The following is a 19,123-nucleotide window of genomic DNA, read 5'->3' as shown; positions in this document are numbered from 1 at the left end:
AAGAAACGAATACAACCTCTGTTTTTACAGTTTATTAATGGGGTTGCCTTGGTTAAAAGTAGGTAAAATGGATAAGAAAATAGGTAGAGGACTTTACAGTCATTCTTGCTTTAAAATATATTTGCTTGGGTAGATCTTTAACTGTGAGCTGAAATGGAAAATATTGTTGCTAACTTGCTGCAAAAAGTGAACATGAGAAACACTGTGCAGGACATGCAGTGTTGTATCTAACGGTATATTGGTATACTGTTACACAGGTACATGGGGAAATACTTGTATTCAAGAACTAAAGCATTTTAAGACTTCATTTAATTGCAGAATAGCACTGTTTTATTAAACATTTGAACCAATAATATAGCTCAGAGTTGTATTTCAGACCAGATTTGGTTGTTTGTTTTTTTTTTTTTCTGAAATAGATATTGTTAGAGCTCACTTTTTCATAATTCTTCCATTAGCTGAAGTACTGTACTGATGTAAGTTGAAAGGTGGAAAGATTTGCCCAGCTCATAAATGAGTACCTCTTTTGTATTGTTAGGCTCATCCCTGCAGGCCTAGCAGGTGATTAATCCTAACATTTTCTAGGATAAAGTGTGTAGTCTGTGCCACACTTAAGGAAGAAGTACTGTATGGCTCTTCTCTTGTGATTACACTGTATGTGTTTTCCCCCATAACTGGGCTGGGGGGGGGGAAGGAACTGGATTTTTTTTTTTTTTTTTTTGGACTTGTTTAACATTTTTCTTTCCTATCAACAGATTGAGACAGACCTTTAAGAAAGCTTTGTGGCTTATGTCCAGCAAATATGGATACTACATCATTGTAAATTAGATCCGTATTAAAATGGCAGCTTCTATCCAGTCTTTCTAGAGTATGTTTGTGTTAAGAGTTGTCTTATTTTGTGGCTTGAGTTTGGTAGAGCAGCTTTTTGCTAGCTTTAGAACAAAATCAAGCCATTAAAATTAGTCTAAGTTAAATGAAGTGTTTTTATGTACTGCATCTAAAAATTTAGAATTATAGGTTGAAGGTATACAGAAACATTTCATTTAATCTAGTTCTCCCATAAAGGATTATAACTTTAGTTGCCTATAAGGCCTCTTGTTAATATGTTAGGAAACAAGATACACTATTTAAGAACCTTGTAAGGATCTAACCTATGTAGCAAGTGACAATGTAACAATAGTTGCTAGTTTATTAATGCATAAATGGACAGTGTCACCTTTAAAGTAGTATGGAATTCAGTTCTGGTTGTGTCAATTCAATTAGTCGTTTGCCAGTTCTGGTCTCTGTTACCACTTCTTAAGTGACTCTCACTGGGATCGAGAAGTTGCCCAAAAAGAGGACGCTAACTGGACAAACTATACTTCCAGATACATTAACAAACTAGGGAGAAAATGTATGAGAAGTGTTCTTCCAGTTAGAACAACTTTTAAGAATAGTAGAATATATTACAGGATCAGCTTGAAAGTTGGTATCATGTAGATGGACATCAGGACTATTTTAGATTTTTACACAGGTTGCTCGAACTTTAAGCGATTGCAAATTAAGATTTAAACTTCATGTTAAATGTGAACAATTTAAAATTCTGTAAATGACTTCATAATGTGGACCCTATTACATATACCTTGTGCTCATAATGCTTTGTATGCCTGTATAGCTGAAGAACTAAGATCATTTTTCATGATTATTGCTGTTTTTCTACTTCTGGGGAACTTTTGGAGTGCTTAATGTTAGGTGTGCCTAAACTGATACTCTGAGAATGTGATCTTGGATTGTGTGTCCTTCAAGGAAACGTTCTTCTAAAATGTTCTCTAAAATGTTATTAAAGGCACTATTTTGTCATCATACTAATCAAAAAACCCCAAATACTGTCTTATAATTGGGTTTATGGATTGGTTTTACTGCATTTGCTATGTAGGATATTAGAATACCTTGGGGTATTGGGATGCTGCAGACTACAGGGAAAACACTACCAAAAAATTACAGTATTTAAAGCACAGTGGTCCACCCATGTCTGTTAGGCTTTCAGTGCTTGAAAGGTATTGGTCTCTTTGGCATGAGCACATTCACTGTATAACTTATGCCATTTCTTCTGATAACTCATTTCAGATATAATGAGCTACAGCTACGTATTTAGTGTGTGTAGTTTTTGTTTTTGCGGGGATGGTTATGGAGCCTAAGCAGCAGTCACTTGAGCTGCAGAAATTTTATTCCTCGTTAAGTTCCCAAAGGAACTATGGACATGTATTCCAAAATCCGCACTAACAGACTGGTCAGCAACAGTTGCTAGGTTGTCTGGACTTTCTGAACAGCAGCAGAGCAAACTGGGGATGATTCGGATGTGTTCTAAGAACCTAATGGTTTAGCTGTTTGTTGCTTCCGATGTTGTGAACCAAGGCATGCTAGGAGCTGGCAAGGAAACTGATTTTCTTGGTTTTACTCATAAAAATTTAGAAGCTGATCTGAGAGAAGCAGTAAAATATAGCAGGGATGAATCTGTGTTGGGAATTATGGGAGATAGGAAAGGTGCTTGTGAATGTGTTAAGCCTGACTATCTTTTATAGTAGCTAGTAAGCAATGTTTCTGTAGGCTTGAGGACTTAAATTACCAGAATGATCAAGATACTGAGCCTGGAGTTCCAATGGCTCAGACTGGCTTTCAGCATGATGCTGATAAGGATTTTCTTGTTCATGGCAACTCTGGCTTGAGCAATCAGAATAACTTAGGCCATGAAACAATCCTGTAAAAATAAAATTCTGATACTTATAAAGGCCTGATAATGTAATAGGTCTATCTCTATATGCCTCTTTGCAGCTTTACTGAGGTGGCTTAAAAAAAATCCAATTAGTTTCTACAAATGTTTGCAAGGAAAACTGGTTCCCGCTGAACTTGGAATAGCTCTTCTGCTGTATGACTGCCTGTATGTCCCTACTTGATATTTGTCTAGATTTTCTTAAAACTTACTGCTCCAGTGTCAATTAGAAACCTGCCAACCATCAAGGCATTGATACAGATGGTTTTACTGTGTAGCATATTCACTCACGGTGAAAGGAGATCAGCTGATCCTAACGCATGCTTGTAAAATGGGATCTCGTTCGTACCACAGAAGTGTGCTCAACTGATCGTAACAGAACAAGCATATGCCAGGAATGAAAGATGAATTTGACAACAGTAGTAAATTGCCGTTCATGTATTTTGTCTACTGGTTTGTATGTTCTTAATAAAAATTGTAATTATTATAACTTGCTAAACTGTGATGTAGACAGAATTTATCTCAGTTGGGAATATTTTTTACTCTACCTTTTCATTTGAAGAACAGAAATGAGTATTGTTAATCAATTGATCCATTTCATGATTTTCTTATAGTGTTGACATATAAACAGTATTTCGACACATTTGATAGGAGCAAAGGCAAACTCTGAGCTGGTCTTGCCTCTAAAGAAAATACTGAGGAAGATGGTAAGGTTGCAGTTGCACAGTCTGGTATCTCGGGATATCTTTGTCTTAAAGCTTGAATTTGCGAGGCCTTCATAAGTTAATGTCAAACACCCTCTTAATAGCAACATTAGCAGGGAAGCTACTGAGCTTAGTAGGTGTATGTTGGTAAAGGCTAAGTGGTGAGTGCAGTTTCTTCCTGTGGGGTGATTCCCATAAGGCAATGCAGTTTAAGGCACAAAAACACTTACTCTCTCTGAGATGCCAAATCTCTGACAAAACTTGCACCTTGTACCAATGTAGCATATTATAGAAGATGGTAATTTATATCACGAGTTGATAAGGTTGTTGGGTAAGTTGTTAGGTAGTGTTTTCTTTGGCTTCTGTATTTATGGCTTCAATTTTGTCATGGTACACTATATGTGTTACTTTGGAAGAGTTGAGTGTATCTACCTTGTACAGATAAAACCTTCAGATTAAAGCTGTCGTGCTGATTTATTACAATTGCTAAACAAAATTATAACAATGGTAAAACAAATGGTTTAGATGAAACAGTTAAAAAAAAAAAAAAAGTACACGCTACTTTAAGATATTTGGATGAGCAGTTTAGTAGGAGCTGTGGTGTCTATGCAGTAAACAGCAGCAGCAATCAATAAGTTGAGGATTAAGTCCAGAAACACTATTTTAGTAGTTAAGGCTAAGAAAGCAGACTGATTTTGCTTTAAAAGCATCTATCCTCAAATGTTCCAAAACTCTTGTTTGGCCAGTTTGTGGTTTTGTAGAGTAGATGGTCAACTTCAAGTATGTAAAAGCTAAATATGTCAAATTTAGGGTACAGTGTCTTTCTCATACATATGTATTCAAACCAAATTATAGTATTATTTGGAATTCAGTATTTTCTGATGAGCAGAAATATCATGGACTTTGTTTGAAGTAGCTTGCTGACAAAAAAAAAAAATTTTATGGTTTTTAGGAATACAGTATGGGCAGTGGCAGAATCTTAAAATTCTGATAACTTTGCTTTTGCTTGGTGCTAGTTTAGGTATTTTTGGCAAGTCAAGACTAAAATGAACAAAGGTTAATTTGATTCCTTAATCTTTTTTTCAATTATTTTTAGACAAACGCTTACAGGAAATATTTGTCTCTTGAAGCAAGAATAAACACAACCATAGAAATACCTATGACCCAAGGCCTACCGTTTATTGGCATGATATATTGTGAACTGAGGGGAATTATGACTCTTGTCTGAAAGTGATGTGTTTACTTCATTGCTTTGTCTGTATTTTAGTTTTATACTTGAACACCTACTATACAGCTTTCTCGAAGAGCTAGCAAGTATTGCTGAACCTGCTTCGTTTTGCCATTTTTGCATCTTATGAATGCTTAGCAGGTCTCTTGTTAAGTTATTGTAAACTTTTACAGTAATCTAGGAAACAGTTGAACCACATCAGTATCAGGACCTACTGTTGAAAGTTCTGGAGAAGAAGCTGTTTTGAATGGTTAGGATGCATCAGCCTGACTCAGGAAGAGGGTGGATACTACGGTACCAGATCTTTGAAGTCTTCTTCATGTGTAAGGTTAGACTCAGCTCTGTATCTTGACAGTAACCGCTTGCAAAAGGTATGTATGTATGTAGCCACCTTCAGGGTGGGACCATCTTTAAGTGTATATCAGGGAGTGGTGCTGAGCCTCAAAGCAATTTTAAGAGGAGTAAATACGTGTCCTCAATATACATTCTGGGTGAATCTTGCTGTCTTGAAGGCTGTGAGTGCAGTTGGCTCCAGCAAAGGCTTATGCGGTGAAGCTAAGGAATCTCTGAATCCCAGTTTAGAAAGATAGGCATTTCTTAACAGACATGAAGAGACAAAGGGTCTTCCACTTTTTTAAAAAAAGTAAGTCAGAAGAACCTGTGCTGTGCTGTTTCCACTTTCTCTTACAAGGAAAGATTTGTCTGCTTTTGAGGTTGTTTTTCTGCCCAATTTGTTCTGTATTGGTATTTCTGTGTTTTTTAGAAGCTCATGTAGGGAAACAATTCTGGCTCTATAATGAGATTCCCTTGGCTGTCTTATTTTTTGAAAGATTATACTTCAGTATGCCACTCTTCAGTTCTACAACAGTTAGTGATTGAATTGGATCTTTTATCTTTATTGCTCAGACATTTCTACAAGTCTTTTCTTTAGTATAAAAGCCTAATCTTTAGCAAAGTGGAAAAGTTAGCAGTTGAGACAAGATGGAGTTGTCTGCTGAGGATATGATGCTGTTAATGGAACCAAGCAGGATACTACATACAATTCATGCTTGGTTTGTGTTGTGAAGTTTCATAAAGAAGTAGCCTACTTAAATTACAACACACAACGTTCATATTTCTTTTCCCACCAGGTACCTCTGTGTTCTAGAAAACTAAGCAGATACCCAACTTCTAGCAGGAGTAAAAGGCAAACTTCTGATGTGTCATACCTTTTCCAGTGCTATGCATTTAGCCATGCCTAGCTCCTAGGTTGAAAATGCTTATAAAAACAGTTGATCTTGCTGTAAACACTTGTAGTCCACTTTTATTGCAAGTTTGTGCCTCTGCAGAGGTTTGCCACTCAATGCTTTTATATATGTAAACATTATTAATATGGAATGAAATTGGTCTTAAGATAGAAACTATTTGCAGCATAGGTGGGACTATTAACAGGAGGCACATAATATTTTGCAATTAAATATTAGTTATTACTCCCTATATGTCTCTTCAGGCTTAATCCTGCTTTTCTGTAATTCATACAGAATAAATAAAACACTTGTACACACTTGTTCTTTCAAAAAAAATCTAGCCTTGTCTCTTGACACCACATTATCTACAGTAAGCTGTTGATAATAAACATCACTGTCAGGTAAGATGTGATGAAATCCTTTTTTTTTTTTTTTCTCCCCAAGTGCTCTCTTCATTGAGCATAGATTCCTGCCATTACTAGGTTTTGTTGGGAGGTGTGTGCATGTAATGCGATGGTGACTATAAACCTTGATAGGCAGTGGAGGAGGACTAGTTAGTCTTGCTCCACTGAGTTTTTTATGTCATAAAGCCTTCACTTGCTAAAGAAAAAGACAGTGCACATGCACAGTACTATGTCTGTTTTCTCTGTAATTTCTAAAATAAAAGACAATTAAAACTGCATTTGCATTTCACCAAGGTGGTAACTTCTAGACAAATTGAGTATGACCTCTTTGCTTATGTGGTGTCTCTGTGTGTACTTCTAGCACCTGTTAGATGTCTGTGCTAGCACCTAATTTCATAGGAAGTCTACAACATAGGACTGCTACAAAGCAGTATCGTCGTGGGGGGGCTCAATATTTGCTTCCTGTGAATCACCCTTGGGCATATTCTAATGTCATGGTACATAAGAGGGATTAGATTTTTGAAGGCTGTGTGAGATTAGTATTGGAGGATATTGAATAATGTATGATCAGTATTTAGAGGAGTGCCAGTTCTTGGGTGGAGCAAGATAGGCTTCCTCTGATCAAGAGTGGGTTGCACCTCATCTTAACTTTGCTTATACATGTGCATCCATTGAAGTACAATAATACATGCCCCTTAATCTCCAGCTCACTTTCACTTCTTAACATGGTCAGCAGTCCAAAAGTAGATAAGAAGTAACTGTTACTTATTGTCACTGCCTCTTGGCTACCAAGTGAGCTGAATATTAAGTGCTTTCTTTGTAAAGGCTGCTTGCTGTGCAGGCTTGGCCTTAAATTAAAAAGAAAAAAAAAAAGTTTGAGGTTTCATTGCTTTCCGAATACTCATCATATTTATAGGACTTTCAGCTTTGAATTCATTCTCCTCTGGGCCCTCATACATGTGTAGGGAAGAGCTGTGGTTCAACATCAGTAACTTGATCTGAAGAAACTGAATTAGTGTTACATTCAAGATATCCTGCAGGATTTAAGACTAACAAATTAAGTAGACATTATTTGTACACCGTAGAGGGAAAAAACATGGTGGGTGGAGTTAATGAGATCTTCAGATGCTTTCCCCAGGCTGATAATGAAACTCACTTTGACGTAAGCAATCTGTAATTTTACATTTGACTATCACTTTGGCAAACTTGTGACTAGGATGTGTTACCATATTTCATAGAATATTGGAATTGGGAGTTTACTTTTTATGGAAGGATTTTGCATGTCATAATATGTATTCTTTGCGTTAACTGCCATGTCACTTTCTTTTCAGTAGTAGTATGGCGTTACGGTGTTATTCAAATGATAAACATTTCATGGGGAGACTAATACAAGTAGTTAACTGTTGTTTAAATATAACTTTAAATCAGCTTAGTTTCTAATGGCTAGTAGTTTAGCATTTGTATTTGCTAGTAGTGAATAAAAGTGGTTTCTCTTGCATTACAAAGTGCTTTCCCTGATCGTACTTAGTAGTCTTAACTCTGATGGTAAAAGGGATGTAGATATTGGCCTATGTGTGTTTCATAGCAAAATTAAAACCTTATGAGTCCTCTGACCTACATTCACTGTTACCGATGTATTAGAAATGAAATCTGTGCTAGTGGTAGTTTTCCTCGAGTACTGAGTATCCGTAGCTCCAGTGCTAGTAGAGGAGGCAGCTTTCTTGAAGTCCGTGGTAACATCTGCTTACCTGAGGCCAATTTAAATGCAGGTTTTCCTACACTATCTGGAACCTTGTCTTTTATTTCCAGGTGGAAGTAAGCTGTTGAAGGTCTGAGTGGCTCTAATCATTGTCATGGATAATCTCCATACTGTGAAGAGGTTTCAGGACTGAGGATCAAGGATTTAAGTTCTAAATATTCCAGTGAATTAATGTGAAGCAACAATGGTGGACTAGTTCAAGTCTCAGTCTGTTTTCAGACAGATGTAATGCTAATTTGTCCAACTTGTTTGAGATACGTTAGTCTTTGGCAACCAAGTTCAAATCTGTGCTTGTGTCCAGACTGCTTGCTGTCTTAATTGTAGGATGAATTTAGCTTATATAAAGCTAGTTAGCATAGGAATGTGTACGACCTCTAGAATTCCTATGTAAGGATAGCTACAGCGGCACAGTGCAGAGAAAATGTCTTGAGGCTTTTGGTAGCTTCATATCACTCAGCACTCAAGGATAAGACAAATGGGGAGAGAAAATTAGGCAGTATTCTTACAGTCGTCAACCTATAAAGGCTGCAGCATATGATTGTCAGAAATACCACATCAAAAGAAGCCTCTTCTAAAGCAAGTAACTCTGATTTTTCGTTACCTTTTCTTCCACAAACTCTGTATAGCACACTTACTATATTTGCTTTAAAAGGCAATGAAATTCTGGGTTAGATTGACTTTTAAAAAAAAAATTGGATAGAAATGTGCCAGGCAAACAAAGTTAATAGCAAATAAGGATAGTGCTAAGTGATATCCCTCTGCTGTATAGCATCCCTGAAAGAAATCCTACCTCCAAGAAGCAGCACATGTTTATAATTAAAGCTCTGTCCTTTTTGTTTGTTTTTTGGGGGGAGGGAAGTGGGGGTTGGTGGTTATTTGCTTGGTTGGTTCTTTGTTTTTTGTGAAGGGTGAATATGAAGGAAATTGCCTTATTATATGAAGGAATATTGCCTGAAAATATTTTGCCTTATTCCTATGCCCTTTAGTTAAAAAATCCATGAATACAGTGAAGGGGGCTTGGAAGAGCTGCCTTTCAGGAAAGCAGTACACTGCCCATCAGTCAATTGGGTGTGGGTCAGCTGTGATTTGCTAATAGCAGAAATCACTGTTTTGCCCTATTGCTGCTGGAGCTCATCTAGTGCTCAGATGTGTTTCTGGGTAACAGTTTAGAGCTAGAATGGTGGCTGGGTGGGCTTGGGATGTGGGGAATATGTGCTCGGGATCGAGGGTGTAAAATAGTGTGTGTGTCTTCAAGCCAGGTGTTGCTAAGTGTTGGTGCTATAGGAGGAAAAATTTGAGGTTACTTTACATTTGAGGGGGGGAAATTCTGCTTAACTAGGTGATATATCAGAGACTGCATTGTATAAATAGTTACTGTTGGTTTTAGGCAAGTATTGTAGTTTTATAGCCTAGGTACACACGCCAACATTTTGTCATTTTTTCATTGTATGTGGGGGTGTTGCTATTGCACCAGTACTGGATTTACTGGTCTTTTGCTGCTTAGCAGTAGCTCATATTGTGAAAAACACCATTGCTCTTAATACCGTGATTTTGCCATGATTTGCAGTAGTAAAAACAGATTTTGAAAGTTCATATCTTATGTTTTGGAATTCAGTGATTCAAACAGTTCTAGTGTGCAGAAAGAGGTACCTTATTTTATTATTCTCGGTGTTCATTGTTAATGAAAGTGTTGCAATGTTCAAACTGAAGTGCAGAGATTCAGCCATTATAAGCTGCTGGTTTTTTTCAGTACTTAAATTTATAGCAGCATTGCCCTCTAGAGGGCACTTCTTCTGATCATGTCAATAAGATTTTGTCGTATTAACTGAATTTCCATTAATTTGTGTGCAGTATTCCTCCCCTGTCGTCAGAACGATGCAGCTATTCGAAGCCGGTTGTCCCTACCTGTCGGGAAGCAAGGTGTGGGGCAAGACCGAGTGCCGCGTGCTTCTGCCCTCCGGGAGCACGGAAGCTGTGCTGTCAGTTCTCAGCTGAGTTGTTTCTGAAGTTGTTCTTGGGGAAGAGCTCAAACTAATGCCTTGCTTGTTGAGAGTGCCTGTGTCTTAAACAGGTTGCAGTGCAATATTACGGCATTTGACATGAAAAATTCAAGAGAGGAGTGAAATACAAGTAACTTGCAGCTTAAGCTTATTTTGAAGCAGAAAGCAAAGCCTAGATAAATACCACACAGGTTTAGAAACCACTCCTTTGATTTCCTTTGACTGATAAGTAGACATTAATGATAAAAGCTTAATATTTTCTTTATTTTTTTCATATGAGAAAGCCTCTCTGTATAAAACAAGCCTCTTTCCAGAATCGTTATCCAACTTCTACAGTAAATATTGTATTCCTGTGTGTCTAATGGGGAAGCAGTGGGGAAGTGGTGGGGGAACATGCGTTTCCTGAAATAGTTGGTGGAAGATCTACAAATCCAACTAATACCTCCTGCAACTTTTGTGTATTTTCATGTTTGCTGTATCTCATCGCTGAAAGCTCACTGGTCAGACTTGTTTGGAGGCTTGAGCAAATGATATGTTGTATACTTGACAAGCACCTGTGCAGAAGAAATGCTGGCTTTCCCGTTTTTTCTTAATCATGCTGCTCACAAAAGAATACCTGCAGTGCTGTTAAAACTGTTTTCTTGACGACTCCTTGACTAAGATTAAAACCATCCATTTGAAGTAGTTTGTACAGTAAGAATACTGAAGTCCATGTTACTGTATAACAAGATTAAGCGTTGTACGTATGATAGTGAAAGGCAGAATTTCTTTAGACTCTATCTTGATTACATCAAATTTCAGAAATAATCAGAATTAGCTTGCATTGTCAGAGCTCTAGTGATCGAGTCACTGTCTGAACACAGTTGAAGTAACACTTCTCAGCCCTTCACCATGGGAGCTCTGCTACTCTAATCTTAGTTTTTGTTTAAATTTTTGCTTTACCCCAAATATGGGCTAGATTTAACTACAAGTAAACCCTGTTAACACATGACTAAAAGGAGGGCAAGTATTATCTTTTAGAATGTGATTCTTTGACACTTTTCAGATAATGTTAGTAGATGGAAAAAGTAATTTATCAAATATAAATGTGTAATGATATACCTGTGAAGTTCATATGCTGAGTTATACCCATAGTTTTCAAAGACACCATTTGGGTAAATCCAAGACAACTACCTAATATAGTGCCACAAATAAGTTAGAGACAAATTGAATGCGTCTTTATGCCATTAGTTATGGCCTGCAGTGTGCCGTAGCATCTTTCACAGTCTCTTTTTGGAACATTCTTTCTTTTCTTTGATTGAACTCTGCCCCTACATTTGAAAGATGCAGGCGAGCATTAGCTCATCTCCAGTGTATGTTGCAACTGAACTGAAATGAACCTTGCTGTTTTTAGTTTGAGGAGATAGATTTGGAAAAGATACAACATCTGGTATAAGGATAGAGGATTTTAGGGGGTAGCTTTTTGATGGGAGTAGTGAGTACAAAACGTAGACTGATTAAAGTAGGCCTAATTTCCCCCCCTCCTTCCCCAGTCAAAGGGAATTATGATACAGTGGCCTACAAAACAGGACGGAGCTGTGATTGAAGTGGTCCCCTTCAGCTCCCTGTTTCTTGAAGGAGAAATGGTAGGGGAGAGGGAGGATTAAAAAGTGTATAAGCCTCTCCAGGCTGCTCAGTCTAGATTAAATATTGCTATTCCGAATTGTGCCCTTACAGCACAGCAGGAGTGTATTTACAGTTTTACTCGGTTTGGTCTGTCTAGAGGGTTGTTCTGATGTGAGTTCATGTCAGTCCAGAGTGACGGTGAGCGCTTATTGAAGGAAACTAACAGATTCTTTCTCTTCCTTCTAGATGGAATGAATCTTCCTTGTTGAATGCCTCCAGGTTTCCTATTGGATTTCACGTCTGGAGAAACACTTTTCTTTTTCTTTAAGCCACTCTGTGGCAGACTGAATTGTGGATCCAGGATTCCTAAGACTTTGGATCTTGAGGAGGCAGCCCCTGCTGAACCGCGTTAACCGGACATCACAGCCACAATGGTGCTGTCACAAAGGCAACGAGATGAGCTGTAAGGAATGGGTTTTTTGTTTGTCTCATTTTCGTTAAACTTTAAAATTGTTTCCAGTTAGATTTTACAGAGTAGTCATGTTTATGTTCTGCTTGAGTACTGTGTGTTATGGTTTTGATTTCTGTACTGTTATTTTTTGATACAATCTCTGGTATTTGATAGTAGAATTGTGCAATGGTGGACATAGAGGACTGCTAGAGGAGAATGAATTACCCATATACTTTGGAATTTTGTTCATCGTAAGTAGCTATGTAGGCTTCACGTAGTTAGGAATAAAACACAGTTAATTTTTAAAACTTCTGTTTCTACATGGACTGGAAAGAAGAATTTGGTTTGGTCTTATGCAGAGTGAATAACGCACAGATCTTTAACATGCTCACTCTTCGTTGTCCCTTACTAATGAAAAGAAGCTAAAACCATTGTATGAAGCAAAAGTACAGCAAAGAATCACGGAAACCATATAGTCTTAGTTGTTTCAAATCAAGTGTTGAGGTATAAGAAAGCTGCCTTTTGAAGGTATAAGTAAAGTCAAAGATGGATCGTCAGTTTTCATTCAAAGTTCCAAAAGGATTAAAATAAGCAGCAAACACACTGCAATACTCAGTCCAAACTGATTAGTGAATTCTTTTTTCTATTTTGTGTAAATTATAACACTTTTATCTTCCTTCTTAATGAGGATAAGTATCTGATCAGAATGTGCTGCGTTGCAAGTTGTGTACAATCTTTCCATGACTCCTGATACTGTGTTTAAAATGAAGGGTATAATAAAGAGACCTAACTGAGTTTAAGGTATGGAATTCTTTCCAGATTTTAAGTTAAAGACAAGGAATAAGCTGTCAAGTTTACTTTTACATTACATTTACATGTAGTAAATTTGTATTTTAAAATTCTACAATTATATGCAGTACAATTTACTTTTACATTTAGTTTTATGTGCCTTAGTTTGCTTTATTTTTTTGTGCTAAATTATGATAGAGCAAATGATGGGTGGCAGTCAGAAAGGTCATGGCTTGCATATTACCCCATTTCATGAGTAAATCTTTTTTTTTTTCCTTGTAAAAGCATGGAACAAGTATCATTTAGCTTTGGATATCTCTGTCCTTGGCAAGTTTGCATGTTGTGGGATTTGTTGTTGTTTTTGTTTTTTAATTAATACAGCTTCTTCACTTTTCTACCAATGATTCAACTCTCTTTATATTAAAATATAGCATTTAAGTAGTGTGCAAGCTTTCTTCAAATTTTAATTTTTGCAACTGCTTGTTCATGACTTGGAGAATATCATGTCCAGGGTTTAAACATATTCATGATTACACTTTTTTGGCAACTCTCTGAAGTTCTTTCTGGCAAAAACTTCAGAGAGTAAATAGGTTAATGGAGAGGTGGAAATAATGAATTGTTATGACTGGAAGTGGGAAACGAGCAGTGACTTGGGATTTACCTCAGAAGTCTGAGAAGAAGCAATGCTTTGTTTTAGCATGCACTTTTTATGAAGAGAAATTTAAAATTTCTGCTTGCATATAGTGACATGTCACGAGTGTCTGAGGAGAGATTGGATATGTGTAATATTTAGGAAGGAGGCATTAGAAGGAAAGCCCAATTCCTCCCGAATAGGGAATTCGCAAGATATGCGGAAACCTGAATCTGGAGGCAGCTCTAAGGAAAGGTCAGTCACATATCCGAGATCTTTTAACTGCTCGTGTGGAAGCGCAGCAAACGTATGGACAAAAAGAGAGATGGCATCATGCTGATTTCTTTGGGGAGTGAGGAAAGGGAAGAAATAGTGGGCTGGCATGCCATTGTTGTGAATTGAGCTCAAACGTCCATATTTTAATCTGTGATATTTCCGAGTGCTATTTGTTGTATGCTTCAAGAGCTTTCCTGTAGACGGAGTGTGGAATATACTATGATGTTCTGGTCAGATGCTCTAAAACACGGTAGCACTTCGTACTGCTGCAGCCCACTTGGTGGCATACGTTGATATGAGCTCATACTGAGTTCATTTCAGTAACTTGCCTCAGTTTCCTGTGTTAAAGAAATGGCCTGATTTCTGTCTGTTCTGAGACTTCTACTTGTAGCCTGAAATTAATACTTATTTTTATATAAAGTGTTAGCTATAAAATACTCTAACCATGAAGACTGTCTTGGTGAAGAATTCTTAAAATTGATGCTTTCTTAGTGGATGTACTTGTTTTAGCTCTGTCTCTTAAAAGTATAGGTATTTAATATTTGGATACCTGGTTTTAGGTATTGGTGCTGCAGCAGGTTTACTTGGGATTCGTACTTCTGTGTATATTCAGCTGTTTAGAGGAAAGAGATTTAAGTGCGGAGTTGCTCCGAGAAGTACGTTGATGAAGTTTAATGCCAAGCGCGGTATGTGGAAGGCTGAGCTGGGGAGGTCAGGGAGAGGTGCCGTGAAGGGGTGCTTGCACTGGAGTCGCTAAGGACTCGCTGGACTCGGCCTGACTCTTCCATCCGAGGTTGAAATTGCTATCTCTAAATTCAGAGACAGCATAACTGTGTAAAATGAAATTCATCATAAGTTGAAACTAAAAGTAGCCTTTTAATCCCTGTAAAGGTGCTTCTGTAATTGCTTTTCACTTCAGCTAAGAATATTAATTTTGTCCTGAATGCCTTGTATAAATGAAATCCTGATTTTTGTTCTTAAAAAAGTATCCATATTTCTTTGGATGATGATATAGAATACCTAAATTCCTTAGATGTGTAGACAATTCATGTTTTAATTTGCTAAAAAGTTTTATTCAGTGCATGTGTATCTTTCTTGGGAAGGTACTTATATAGTAAAGGAAAGCACCTTTAATTACCTTTAATTAAAAGGAAATTACCTTTAATTTAGGTCTGTTTTAGAATAGTAAACTTAGTTCTCCTAAGCAAACTTTTTGTTGTGTGACTTGAAAACATTTATCCATTTTAAGTCAGTTTTGAAATACAGGGTTTCTTAGCCGTGTGATCTTAAACAAACAAACAAAAAAAACAAACAAACAGAAAAACACCTTAAAAGATGCTGACCGCTTGTTGAAGCTTTGGCGTAGTTTTGAACCTTCATTCTTTTGTGCATATGAGTAGGCCCAAATCAAATGCATGCTTTCTAGGGGCAGAGGTTTAAGAAAGATTAATTTGGTAGTTATCTTGTATCAATTTTTTTTTAAACTTTTGAAGAAAGATATGAAATTCCAAGCATGATAAGTTCTGGTCACAGGGAACATCCTTTCCTGTATTCTGATGAAAACTATTGTATCGTTCTGAAAGACAAAGCTAGGGCTTGTTCTCTTGAATTGAGCGTTTTATTCAAATTTAACTGATGTAAAATTTTGTGAATACTCATGAGTACCATGGATTGTTGCTCCCAGATTTAAAGATAAAACTAAACTTTAATATGTAGATGTTGCCATCATTTTTGTATCTAGTATAGATTTTATGTGCAATACAGATGGGCAAAAAAACTTCCTCAAACTTAAAAGTGTATTCTGAGAAGGCAGTCTATTGCTGTTTATATCTTGAAGCAAAATCTGAATTTTTCCAAATGCATTCATAACATTTGCTTGAGCTTTTAATGAAGCTGATAATCCTAGGTGTTGTACTACACTGATGCTGTTGATGTTAATCATGCTTTGGAGAAGAAAAAAAAAAAGTGAACCAATCCTCCTACTCTTACTTTTATTCAGAACTGTGGCTAAAGATACCGGATTTTTTTTTTTATTTTTAGAAATCGAGCAATAGCAGATTACCTTCGTTCTAACGGCTATGAAGAGGCATATTCAGTTTTTAAAAAGGAAGCTGAGTTAGATGTGGTGAGTTCAAACAAGATTCTTCATCTATATTTTAAATAAAGAATTTAGAATTTTATGGCATTTGCATTCATTCTGAACATATTTAAAAGCTACTCATTAGCTCATACATTGTGAGAATTGGAGATGATAAACTCGTGCAGTTTACTGTCTTAGCATAAAGTTCAAAAATAATCGTTGGATGGCTTGAAGATTTCTGAGGAAAAACTCTTACCTTCTAGTCGTGATCTAGGTACATTTTTGATCTTTTTTTCCTGTCTGACTATCACTCACCTACACAATGATGAGTTTTTCCTGTAGTAGCATTTTAAGGATCTAAACCTTGGAGGGCTAGATCCTTCAGGATGAAGGGTGCTGGAAAACAAAACTAACAGTTAATTGCTAGCAAAAGATAATGTGAACGTTCGGAAGAATGTGTTTAATTGCAATGAATTTAATTTCCTTTTCCTGCTGTAGTGTCCATGTCTCCCCCCTACCCATCCTCCCTCTGCTCCTTATGTCGTTTGCTTAACTGTGTTTATTCTTATCATGGAATTCTGCATAAAAGCAAAAACTTTCTGCCGTACAATATCAGAAAACTGAAGACTTCTTTTGTAGCTTGACTTGAAATGATGTAAGACTATGCAGCTTTGGAGACTGACTTCTCACGGTAATGTTTAAGAAACATGAAGACAAAATAGCATTGCGTTTGTCTTTTCCTTTATAATACAGAGCAAATGGCAGAAGTCTGTTTTGTGTTTGGAATTGGGTCAGTATTTACAGCATTGCCTGAAACTGTTGAATACCAATTGGTTAATGGTATAATATAAGGGCGAGGCTAAATAGTTAATATAAGCTGGTCAACTCTGGTAAGCGACTCCATTTTGTCATGCTATTTAGATGCCAGTGACTTGAACCAATCATTTCTTGCAACTTAATTCCATTTATTTGTTCTTGTAACAGGTAATTCTTGCTCGTTTCTTAAACTTGTCATTTACTAGCATTAGAGGTGAGCATTTCCTTAAATTTAAGTTTCTCCGGAGACACCTGGATCTAGCAGTAATCTTCTGTACACTGGCTTTTGATAAATCCTTGCCTATTCTCTATTGTAAATCTTGGATTGTTCTTTTTCCAAAATGCTTGATTGAGGTATGTTTTAATTTCTCCAGTCTACTTCTAATATCTAATAAATAAGTAGAACTGACAAATTGGAATACTGTACCATACTTATAATTGAAAATCCTAGTACCATCCCCTGTCAGCCTTATCCATCAACCTAATTAAGTCATCTCTTCTCAAAGGTTAAAAAGGCAATCTAAATAGGCTAGATGGTCCTGAGGGAAATGAGAAAATGCAGTTGTTAAAAGTTCCACAGGACTTTCTCGCAGGAAAATGTGAATTGTGTAGGGCTATTCTAAAATGGCCAAAAAAAAACTTAAAAGCAGAAACGACTTCAGTAAATCAGAAAGAATGAAGTGTAGCTCTACGAAGAGGAATTTCATTTTTTCTACTGATTATTCCTACAGATAAGATTTTACAAATGCCCCTGAAGTAACAGATTAACATCTGAGCTCTGACCAAGGTAGCCAGTCTTCAGAGCTCTTGGGGCGTGAGCCATGCCGCTGCTCTTCTGCCCATGCCGTTGTTACTCTCCATCCCATTTAGAATGGTATTCTAGTATGAGAGTTTCTCTTTGTGCACAGAGAGAAGCTGTGCAGTTTTTAATATACTCTTCTGTGCTCCTCATGATGTTGCTTGGTTTTCTGTATTGCTTTTCCTCCTCCTCCTCCTCGCGTTAATAGGTGGGAGAAAAAGGGAATGAAGAATAGCCCTCTGGCTTTTGCAGTAAGATCAGTTGTTCACTCCTCAGCTGTACCCTAGAGCCCAAAGAGGAAAAGTATTTAGAGGAAGAAAATGATCCATCATTAAAGTTTCAGTGCAATTGCTATATATCCGTTTTGATTTCTCCAGTACCTGAGGTATTGTTCAGTGGGGCGTGTGTAGTAATCCGCTGTCTACTTCTCACTTATTCAGGTAAAGAGGCAGGGTGAGCGGACTTCAAGCTTTCCTCTGAGGATTTAGTACAAAATAACGCAATGTTCTGGTGGTGATTTGAGGTTAGCTGTAATCAAGCCTTTAAAAAAGTTAATACTTAGTTTTGGGTAAATGGCTTTTAACCGAGGTGGAGTGTATATAGTCCTAGTCTGTCAGCTTGCGACGACTCTTCAAAGAGTGTATGTTTTCATGAGAAATCAAGTGCATGATTGTGCTAACAAGTGTAATGGTAGCACAGTCTTAACGGTGGGCAGGATTCCATTAGTTCCTAACAGTCTGGTTGGATATAAAAAAGCAGAGTATCTTTGAGAAACTAATTACTACTCCTGTGTTTATTAGTCCTTGCAGCGAATGTGTGCTCTCTGCTGTTGTGTCTCTCTCTCTCTCTCTCTCTCTTTCTCTCTCTCTCTCTCTCTCTCTCTCTCTCTCTCTCTTTTTTTTTTTTTTTTAATAAGGGTTAGCTTGGGTAGAGGGAGAATCCTATAACAAAATAGGACAAAACATTCTCAGATATGCAGAGCACTTAAAAAGCTTTCAAGTACTGAAGATGGAAAACAACATCGGTAACAGCTTAGCCAAAGTTTTTGGATTTTATTTGCAGAATCTTACATCATTAATCTGTGTTGCAGTAATATTTTTAAGTAAAAATGATCACTTTAAATGTTTCCCTCTTTCCCTGTGTGTAAATTGTGGTTATTAAAATTTGAAGGGTGACTGTTTGTTTTGCTTTTACAAGTAAAACTCCACTTAAAGTCTTGCTTGAATTTCTCTTTCAGTAGTTATGAGACTTTATTAAGATGAACTGTTTATATTGTTTTTGAGAAAACATTCCTACAGGCATCAGAACTAATATTTATTCATTTAAATGCTCCCCCTCCTCCAGAATGAAGAGTTAGATAAGAAGTATGCTGGACTTCTGGAGAAAAAATGGACATCTGTTATAAGATTACAAAAGAAGGTAAGTGGGGATCTGATGGATTTATTTATACAAAAGGTTATGCCTGACAGGTAACATTCATCATTGAACAGAATGTTACATGCTTGGGTGTTTTTGGTTTTTTCTTTGTTTTTTTGGTCAGGCAAATGAAAGGTTTAGTAAATGATGTCCCAAATACAAATTTTGCTAACTTGAGCAGGGAAAATGGCAA

The 19,123-nt window shown here is 36.9% G+C and overlaps 1 protein-coding gene across 2 annotated transcripts in view; it reads left to right on the top strand.

The window, feature by feature from the left end:
* The window catches only part of PAFAH1B1 (platelet activating factor acetylhydrolase 1b regulatory subunit 1), a 41,163-nt gene that overhangs the window by 8,484 nt on the left and 13,556 nt on the right, over positions 1–19,123 (top strand). For both annotated transcript variants that reach the window (XM_064523056.1, XM_064523057.1), the window contains exons 2-4: positions 11,919–12,135; positions 15,860–15,944; positions 18,859–18,933. In XM_064523056.1, coding sequence (XP_064379126.1) covers positions 12,104–12,135; positions 15,860–15,944; positions 18,859–18,933 — 192 coding nt within the window. In that variant the 5' untranslated portion in view covers positions 11,919–12,103. The remainder of the gene's footprint in view (positions 1–11,918; positions 12,136–15,859; positions 15,945–18,858; positions 18,934–19,123) is intronic.

The sequence above is a fragment of the Dromaius novaehollandiae genome, chromosome 19 (assembly GCF_036370855.1).
Source record: "Dromaius novaehollandiae isolate bDroNov1 chromosome 19, bDroNov1.hap1, whole genome shotgun sequence".
In the NCBI taxonomy this organism is placed as follows: Eukaryota; Metazoa; Chordata; class Aves; order Casuariiformes; family Dromaiidae; genus Dromaius; species Dromaius novaehollandiae.
This window is presented reverse-complemented; position numbering and strand designations above follow the sequence as displayed.